General features: G+C 31.4%; 2 protein-coding genes across 2 annotated transcripts in view; one reads left to right on the top strand and one right to left on the bottom strand.

The window, feature by feature from the left end:
- The first annotated feature begins 1,047 nt into the window (after positions 1 to 1,047).
- Positions 1,048 to 7,242, top strand: LOC111634098 (ADP-ribosylation factor-like protein 2). The gene is made up of 5 exons (XM_023378775.1): positions 1,048 to 1,198; positions 6,190 to 6,300; positions 6,361 to 6,523; positions 6,677 to 6,757; positions 6,864 to 7,242. The coding sequence occupies exons 1-5, from the start codon at positions 1,134 to 1,136 to the stop codon at positions 6,996 to 6,998; spliced, it is 555 nt and encodes a 184-aa protein (XP_023234543.1). The 5' UTR covers positions 1,048 to 1,133; the 3' UTR covers positions 6,999 to 7,242.
- The window catches only part of LOC111634097 (actin-related protein 10-like), a 16,674-nt gene continuing 13,794 nt past the window's right edge, over positions 7,196 to 10,075 (bottom strand). Inside the window, exons 8-13 of the mRNA XM_023378774.1 lie at positions 8,252 to 8,287; positions 8,086 to 8,171; positions 7,935 to 8,014; positions 7,785 to 7,866; positions 7,508 to 7,706; positions 7,196 to 7,433 (exon numbers count right to left, since the gene is read on the bottom strand). Coding sequence (XP_023234542.1) covers positions 7,309 to 7,433; positions 7,508 to 7,706; positions 7,785 to 7,866; positions 7,935 to 8,014; positions 8,086 to 8,171; positions 8,252 to 8,287 — 608 coding nt within the window. The 3' untranslated portion in view covers positions 7,196 to 7,308. The remainder of the gene's footprint in view (positions 7,434 to 7,507; positions 7,707 to 7,784; positions 7,867 to 7,934; positions 8,015 to 8,085; positions 8,172 to 8,251; positions 8,288 to 10,075) is intronic.

Here is a 10,075-nt window from a genome sequence, read left to right as displayed (position 1 = left end):
TTTAGATATCATCAATAAATAGATCAGTATCGAAATGATCGTTTTCCATTTCAGCACATATATCTCAAAGCGCTCGGCTGACGCCCGCAAAACGCGCGATCGCATGTACGGTAACATGGCAGCACATATATCTCAAAGCGCCCGTAAAGCGCTCGCAAAACGCGCGCTTGGCTTTTGAGTGTGTACGGCTACATAGAACTCTTGGTTCTTTTAAACGCGCGTTGAAAAACGCCTAGTGTGTACAGGGCCTTAAACGCGCGTTAGCTCGTCGTTCGACGACCGTTTAGTGGAGCGTTAGCACTGGCTCAGTTTGGAAATGGACGTGAAAGTAATTGCTTGTGTGTGCCTCCTCCATCGTCGCTATAAAAGACGATGGCAGAGGCAAAGAGAATTTTGGGTGCAACCAATATTACGAGATCGACTGACGCATGGAATGTTTCTGACGTTGTATCCAAAACTAAGATAATATGAACCCAAATTTTTTAATTCTTTTAGAATATCTATAAAATCATTTGACGATGGCTGGTCTCTTTTAGATTTCATCAATAAATAGACTAGTATCGAAATGATCGTTCTCCAATTCGGCCAACGTACGTCCGCTCTACCCGAAAGCGCGCGATCGAATGTACAACAACATGGCAGCACATATATCTCAAAACGCGTGACTGACGCCCGTAAAACGCGCGTTTTAACAAAAATCTATCAACGCGCGTTTGGCCAAAAGCGGGCGTTTGAGTATGTATGCATATGCAGAACTCTTGATTTTTTAAAACGCGCATTTATAAACGCCTAATGTGTACACAGCCTAAACGTAACTAGCCGTGTTATACGACACGTATAAGAATTTGAAATGACACGAACTCGAACCCGGTCCCTCAGAAATTAATTTATATTAAAAATGATATTAAAATTAATAAAATAAATATATTAATGTTTTCCTTTATTCTATTTAGAATAATTTTGTATTTAAATATAAAAATATTTTAGTTTTAATATTTATATATTTTTTATACAAAAATTTTTCGTGTTAACAAATGGCGCCACTATCGCACTAGTTATTTGGATTTTGAATGGAGATGTAGAAAAGTGTGATAGTTTTCTTCTAAAATTTAATTTAAAAAAAAAAAAAGAAAATGGGTTTATTAACAATTCTGAAGAAGTTAAAGAAAAAGGAGAAGGAAGTTAGGCTTCTTATGCTGTATCCTTTTATATAATAGATATATATAAATCAATATTTTTGTTTTGAATCAATCATAAAGTTTTGCCACATAATTGATGATAACTTCTGTATATTAAGCAAATAAATGCATTACAGAAGTTAGTAAATTCATGTATAGAACTCACTCTATACTCAAAATACAGATATTGTACATAATACACATGGTGGTACAAAAGTCAGTTAACCATTGTAAAGACTAAATTACTGTCTCATTTATGTAATAATTGTTCAAAATGGATTGGATTGATGGAATAAGGCAACTGGATATATCGGTGATCTACCAAGGTATGGTGCCTCTTGGTAGAACTGGTCTCTATTTAGGTATTAAACCAATGAAAAATAAAAATTGGAAAGCTTCAGAAGGCTAACTCATTGGTCAGGCACAAACATGAGGCTAAAACCACTAAACAGCTATCAGTGTTTAGTGGTTTTAGCTACTGGTAGGCTGCTTAAATTAAAATGAGATTCTTGTTCGATAAATAATGTCCGATGTTCTGACACATTTAAAAAATTGTTTGATGTAGACCTGTATTATAAAAAAAACAGTTAACTGACCTTTGGGGTTGCATATATCTGGAAAATTAATGAACTGCAATCTTAAATATGTTGTTACATTAAATTATTGTTTTGTTGTTTCTTATTTACATAAAAATGAAATTTTATTCATTATAAACGTAGAATATACACTTTAGATGATGATGGAGATCTGAGAAAATTGTGTTGTTAATACAAGACATCATTATCTGAAGTCTCTCTATTAACAGACAATGCAGTAACTGGATTGCAGATACACTATAAGTTCATAATATGGAATGTCCAATAATATAGCACATTCTGAAAAGTAACTGATAATTGAGAATTGTCCAATAATAATCCTGCATACTAGTATTCTAAAAATTTGGATTTGTTTGGTTATATCTCCAATGAACACAGGTGGAAATATGGTGCACACTTGGAAAATAAATATTGTGTGTGCAAAAGTCACATTCATTAACATTTTTACAGGTTTTACAATCATTCATAACACATGCAATCTATAAAATCATATATATAAAGCTAGATGCAACCATACCATACAAGCATTGGGCAAAATAGCAATAGAGATGTGAGCTTCGTGTGTATTTATCATCATCAGCCTGATAAAGAGTGTGCATAAACAAAGTGCATGCATTCAGCAGCTTGTGCTGTTACAAGATGCACAGCAATTGCTGCAATGTTCAGATTGCATATAACATATCAAATTTTATGAAAATATAAAAACATCTGGTAATCTAGCATTATTGATAAATGATGATCCAGCATCACTCTGGTCTCATAGATATGGGATTAACAAACTTCTGTACTTAAATTACATTATGAATAAATGAGTTTTAAATCTGCCTTCATTTTAAATTCAATTTACATATTTCTTAGGACAGATGTTGAAATTATTTTGAAAACATTAAAAAGTTTATTGATTTCACAGATCAAGACAATTTAAATTTAATATATACAATTACACACTATCTTTTCAACAAATATAACATGAACATTGAGCTTATTGTAATATATTTAAATATGTTTGGATAAGATGATCTAATTCTCAATAGATAATAATTTGAAATGTATAAATTTAAAGCTTTAGAAAATTATAAACTGGAAATGTTTAAGATGGTTGTAAATTATTTTATAAGTTAAACAAGTGAATAAAAAATAAAATAGTTTGTCCAAGATGTATTTAGATAATGTGGCTTACACAGTAAAGCTGTCATGCGAATCACTATGAACGAATAAATAAACACTAACCAATGTGAAATGTTTGCATCACACAATATGACATAAACAGAACATGACTTGTGAAAAATCAGTTGGAATCTTGCTTCCTAACCAATACTGGCACTTTCACGTTCTATGCCTGAAGATCATCCATTAACCAGTTCAAAAACTTAGCATTCTTTCAACTTCATCCACTGTTAAAGGTGCATAGTTTAATTCAGCAGCATTCTATTTTATTAAAATTTGAAAATATAACAGGAAAATATTTTGTATGAGAAATAAGTCTCCTCTCAAATGGTTTGCTTATTGCAGAAAAGCTATACATACTATTATATATGTAAAATTGAGCAATCTTCTTTGAACTCCTTGTTAATTTAAAAGTTTGAAACAATCTCTTGGTTAAAGAAATCCTAATTAAATTTCACAAGAACACTTAGATTTCTCTTAGTTTCAGATCTGTTTTCTTCATATGAAAAGGATCCGATGTAAAGAGAATGTATGAATTGCATATACTATTTATATTGTGACATCATAATATAAATAGTATATGAATATCAACATTTGTTAGCCATTGAAATTGGTATGGTTCTCTAAGTCAAACAACTTTAAACATTAATAATTGTACAGTACATAGCAATGATATCTATATGCAAGTTTGAATTTAAAAAATTACAAAGACACATGCTTTGTGTGATGACAATGTTGTTAAACAGTACATTTATTTATCTATATACTGAAGGATTTTCTAATGTATATACTATAAATTTTATTTTAATATTAATTGTGCTGCAATTTGAAGATATTGTAGATCTATAAATTCTCACTGTTGTTTGTCTGTCTGCCTTTCCTTAATCTTGAGAATGGAGTTAGAAAGACCAAAGATGAGACCAGGAGGCCCCAATTAACTATATACTGGAAGTCGTGTTATTTCAATTCAAAAACTTTTCCCCAAAAGATGTTAGATAGATGACTGGCACAATTCTATTGTTAAAGGAAAAGTCCAGGGGCAAGTCACTATTAATTTGAGGTGGAGAGCATATATTTTAAATTAAATAAATTAAAAATATGATTAAAAATTGCAGCCTGGTACTATGACAATGTCACAATAAATAATTTCTCTTTTTTTTGTATTGATATAAAGGTGGTTCTCTTTCAATCCCAAAATTTATAAAAAATAAAAATTCTTGAGTTTTTTGAATTAATGAAATCATTCGGCTAATTTCGTATCAAAATAACAGCAGTTCTTGCAAATTACTACAATTTATAATTATATAGAAAGTGCTATTTGAACTCTTGGAGAATTGACTGTAAACATAAAGAATGAATGACTTTTAAAAGAAATAATAAATCATATAATATGGCACAAGAAGCAGTTTGCCAATGCAAAGTTGAATGTGCATGTGAAATTTTTACTTATTTCAAAAACACTGGTCAATACTTTTATAATGTAATTGGAACATTACAATGAAAAAGAATTTTTGAATAATGCTAAATAATTTAAAAGCTGCACATCCAGGAACTACAAAATGGAGCTAATGGGAATGGTGACTTTCCAAAATGCTGGTAAGCAACTATTGATAAATAAAGGGAATACATTAAAGGACTGTAAAGTTTAGCAAATGCACACAGTTTTTTGTTTTAATATAATAAAATACTATGCAATACTTTTTGACTTCCCTCCATAGTTAATGTATACAAATTCTATACTTTTTCTTCATTAGTCAGATGTTTTGGAACTATTTTGACATAAATTTTGAAATAAGGCATGCATATATATAAATGAAGCAAATCAATATATATATATATATAGATATTTGCTACATGTTAAATTTATCATCTTTTTGAAATATGCATAGTGATGTCTTGTGGTGTCTAAAATGGAGATGCTGTTGCAACAGGGCACGTGGTGTGCAACACTAATAGCATTGGTTTTCTTTCATATAATGTTTTTGTTAGCATTGGTTTTGATAAAAACATTGACTTAAAATTAATCAAAACATTATACAGAATAAAAACAATTGTATTAGTGTTGAGTGCCACTTGCCCTCTTTTGAATGCACTCCCATATAAGACACCACAAGCCACCACTAATGCATAATAGCAAGGACAAGTCTATGTTAGTATACAAAATGTGCAGGTTATATGAATTTAACAGGAATATGAAGCATATCTCAGGGTTGCTGGCATATAGTCTCTTTAAATATTCCAGAGTCCAAATCAGGTGAAACACGAGTTCCAGGCCAGACTTGTGAAATGAACCGTATACAGTATATTGGTTTATTTAAAAAACAGTTGTATATTTACATATATAATGTAATTGTTATTTATGGATTGCATTAGTTATAATTATTCCTTAGGATATATGCCTCAATTGAGTGTCAAACCTATGGCACATATGCCCAAAGTGGCATTTCAGAGAAATCATGTGGCACATAACTTTGGATAATTTCCATTTATCACCTATGTCTTTTTCAGTCTCCTTTTGGTTTATCACCTGATCATCCTTTTTTTTTGAATCAGCTGCTTTATGCTTATTCTAATTAACGCATATTCATTTAATTTCTTTGAAACTTTGGCATGCATAAACATTTTTAGACTTCAAATAATGATATTCAAAGATAAAAAATGCTTATTATATGGCATGCAGAGTCAAAAAGGTTTGCCATCCCTGGCCTAAATGATTTGTAGTAACAACTGAGAACTGCCTAGATTATTGACAGAAGTTTTTTGGCTGATTCATGTTCTGTGGTGCTCTTTTTTACCAAATGAATTTTTGTTGTTTTGGACTGCTCTCTGGCAATTTTGAATACGATTTTGGCAAATTGTGAATTTTGCAACAGGTAGCAATCCCCAAATATGAAAGATATTACAAAAATTTCAACATACCACGCGAGAAAACGTGACTTTCAGTTGAAATTTATGAAAAGGTATGAAGAATAAGCTAGCCTTAATTGAGTCAGAGTGTTAGCAAAGCCTCTTCTATGTGGCTTATAGAATTGAATTCATTCTGAAAATTTGATTGGTCGACTTTAAAGTCAATTTTTACTTTGTGCTTGAACAGAAAATGAACTGTGCCTAGTTACTATTTTCTTGATTTTTCTCTGCCTCAAATGAACATGTTACATATTACTTTAAAGTCATACAAAATACATTTCTCTCTGTACTAATTGCAATAAAATTCATACAGTAACTGATTTTCTTCCTTGACAATATAGTGGTCTAGACAATGCTGGGAAGACAACAATTCTGAAGAAATTTAATGGAGAAGATATCAATACCATATCACCTACACTTGGATTTAACATTAAGACATTAGAACATAGAGGGTAAGTTACAATGGAATTTTCTTATTACCATTGGTAGTTTAACTGTCTAGTTTTTGATAGATTTCGCTTGAATATGTGGGATGTCGGCGGCCAGAAATCTCTTAGATCATACTGGCAAAATTACTTCGAAAGTACGGACGGACTCATTTGGGTGGTGGATAGCGCAGATCGCCGCAGGTTACAGGACTGCAAAAATGAATTGCATGCATTGTTGCTTGAAGAAGTAAGTGTAGAATTTGAAGAATTAGATATTCAGGGTAATCTTAGCAAGCAGTAGACTTGTAACGCTACTGAGGGGGTTATAAATGTTTTTGATATGCAGTATAGTAGTAACAAGGCTAGTACTTGCTCAATCAACCAGTGTCTGTATTTTCAGAGATTACTTGGAGCTACACTTTTAGTGTTTGTTAATAAGCAAGATTTGCCTGGTGCATTGCCTGCTAATGAAATTAAAGAGGTAAGCAACACATAAATCATTCTACAACTCTTTCTATATATTTTTAAAATTAAATAACGAAATTTGGTGATGTAATATGTAGATAAACTGCTTTGTTGTCTTTTAGATTCTTGAGTTGGATACCATAAAAAGTCATCACTGGAACATTCTCCCATGCAGTGCCATAACTGGAGAAAATTTATTGACTGGAATCGATTGGGTCTTGGACGATATAGCATCTCGTATATTCACCATGGATTAAAAAAAAAAACAAAGCATTTTATTTGAATAAAGTAATATGCAGATGTAATTTATTTATATCTATATGTATATAATGTTTTCTATATGGTCTTCCAGCTTGCAATTCAGTCATTACTTTTGCCTCCTCCTGATATTTTGATATTGTACTTCCATGTTTTAAACTTATTTGTATGCATGATGGAAAGTAATTAGACGATCACGAACAAATATTTTATTGTATATAACCAATAATATTTAAAGCTTATTAGCAATAATAAATTAACAAAAACATTAAAAAAATCCATGTATATAAATTCGTTGTGGTCATTTTTCTAGGCTAAGGATTTTCCGCTGGAATCCCAGTTGTGATCGGACCAGTCGGGTATCCCGTGCTGGTTGAATTGCTCCCTGCTTATGGAACGCTTGGATATCGCATCAGTTGCTCCAAATATAGCGGCTGAAAAATACATGATAATTAATAAATATTTTTATTATAAACTACCACCTAAAATTAATTTGATGAAATTTTACCTCCGAGCCAAGCCGTGTAATTTTCTTTACAGGGAGGGTTATGAAATTTTATACTTTTGATGGGCAAATTAGCGTATCTTTTCTGCGTCAAAAGTAGTTTAATTTCCGTCATCAGACGATGTTTGAACCCCGGTAACATTGCCGTACCTCCCATCACAATGATATTTTCGGCCAGTGCCACTCGTACATCCGTCGGACACTAGAAATATTTTGTAATTATCCCAAAGGCTATCGGATCTCAAAATAATGCCAAGTGGATAAATTTGCAACAACCTACTTTTAAAATAGAATCCAATATTATAGTTGCAACATTTTGTTCCTCGCCATCTTGCTCGAACAACATTTCAGCAGCCCATTCTCTGCAATTGTATAATTAGTTTTATCATATTTTGATATAAAGAGAGTAAACCAAATAATTATAATTAACCTTATGTATCCGGGAATGGTTAGAATTCTCTCCCCGTCTAACGGATATTGAATATCGTGAGGCGGGATTGGTAACTCGACCTATAATGTGTTTAGAAATCTTAATAATGTTCTTAAATCAATTTCCGTTAATATTAATTAATTTCTCATACGCTAACAGGCGAAGAAAGTTTTTTACTGGCTTCGTGTTCTTGAATCTTTTGACCTCGTTCCAATGTTGTTACAAAGCACGTTCGAACTATAAATGAATGAAAATTTTGTTTACTTCCAATAGGTTCGAAAATATACTACAAACTATTATTATTTTTTAATGATTACCTTTGATATCTTCAAATACAGATTCTTTTAAAGGTTCTAGAAATTAATTAAATTATTTTCAATTATTTAATTACAAAATTATCTATGATGATAATGTTTATGTTACCTGTACATTAATATTTGGTTTGTACAAGTGTGTGCTACTTAACAACAGACCACATCGATGGCAAGTCCAATAAGATTATAATGAAAAAAATTCATAGCTGCCTGAACCTCATCTTTGTATAGTTACAGTATACTTATATAGATTATGTAAATGCAAACTGCAACTTGCAAGTCACATATAGCATGCTATTATATTGTGATTTACACAGATTGACACATCGTTAAATTATGAACAAGTTAAATGTTCCAACTTAGGAAAAGGGAATATTTTCAATTAATGTGCTGTAGCACATTAATTGAAAATATTCCCTTTTCCTAAGTTGGAACATTTAACTTGTTCATAATTTATAACTCGTACCTCAAGTCTTTACCAATATTTATAAATAAATAATATCCATCAAATTGTATACTTGTTAAGCATGCAAAAATTTCCAAGTTACTGTTGCCCAGTTAACCATCAACCACTTGACTATTGCCCATTGTAAATTGCCCAGTTGTCATGTATACCCACATAGACTGTAAGCATAACTTGCAAATTTACCTCAAATGGATAATTAAAAGCTAAGGATAAGTTTGGAAAGGAGTTAAATGAATGTTTGTCTAGCTTGCTTATGAAATACCAGTAAATTAATAGTGTTATTTACAGCTTATTTCATAAATCAAAGCAGCAGGGACTGGTGTATTTGCTTACTGAGGAGAACCGATTACTTTATGGATCTGTAACAAGGTCACTGTGTGTTACCAAAAAGGGTTTTTGACCTTAAAAAACTTCCAGAGTTCCAGCTGAGATACACAATACATAAAACAATCTGTATTATACAACAATAATAAATACAGTAGAGCATCGATTATCCAAATGCTGATCAACCGAAACGTCGGTTAACCGAAAGCGTTCCAGTCGGACTGTTTCTTACTGAATCGAACGTTTTTGATACTAGATTAACTTCTAAAGTATAATTTTTTTTTGTTTTTATATTTCTCACTATATTTATTTTGTTTGTACAAAATAAAGAAATAATTTTTAACGATACAATAGCCATGATTATTATTATAAAAATTTTTGTTAGGCTTAAATATCAACGAAAATTCAACGTGAAGCAACACGCAACAGAGAAAAATTTAAACACGGGAGGGATATATTAATATACTATATTAATAATGTATTTTTTCGTACATAATCGGTTATCCGAACAACCCCAGTCCCAAAATGATTCGGATAATCGACGCTCTACTGTATAGTGTCTTAACTACACGTAATATAACATACAGTATGTTCCAACTGAGGATGCAATTTGTGCATATTTCTGATAGATGGTATATGGTTACAGTGACCATACGTCCTTTATTTAAGAGGACAGTCCTTTATTTCACTGATCTGTCCTTTAACTTTATTTATTTTCTAAAATAAGCATTTTGTCCTTTATTTTGTAAAGTTGATGCAAAGTTGTAAAAAAAATTTTTTTAATAATATATTGAACAAGTTAGTTTTGTATACGCCATCACAACCAGTGTTGCATTGCTACATAGAGCGCAGTAGTGCAGTGTGTTGCCAACCAAACGGCCCACTGACAGTACCAGGGGTTTCTTCCTATTGTTATTAGAAAAGTGGTTTTAGCATTAGAAAAATCAGAAAATATACAAGCCAAAAAATGCAATGATGCTGTGTACACATTTTATCAAACGTGCATAGATTATCTAAATAATTGGGACATGTTTTTT

The sequence above is a fragment of the Centruroides sculpturatus genome, unplaced genomic scaffold (assembly GCF_000671375.1).
Source record: "Centruroides sculpturatus isolate CEXI.00-Female unplaced genomic scaffold, Cexi_2.0 scaffold823, whole genome shotgun sequence".
NCBI lineage: Eukaryota > Metazoa > Arthropoda > Arachnida > Scorpiones > Buthidae > Centruroides > Centruroides sculpturatus.
Note: the sequence above shows the minus strand (reverse complement) of the source record. Positions and strands in the feature narration are given on the sequence as shown.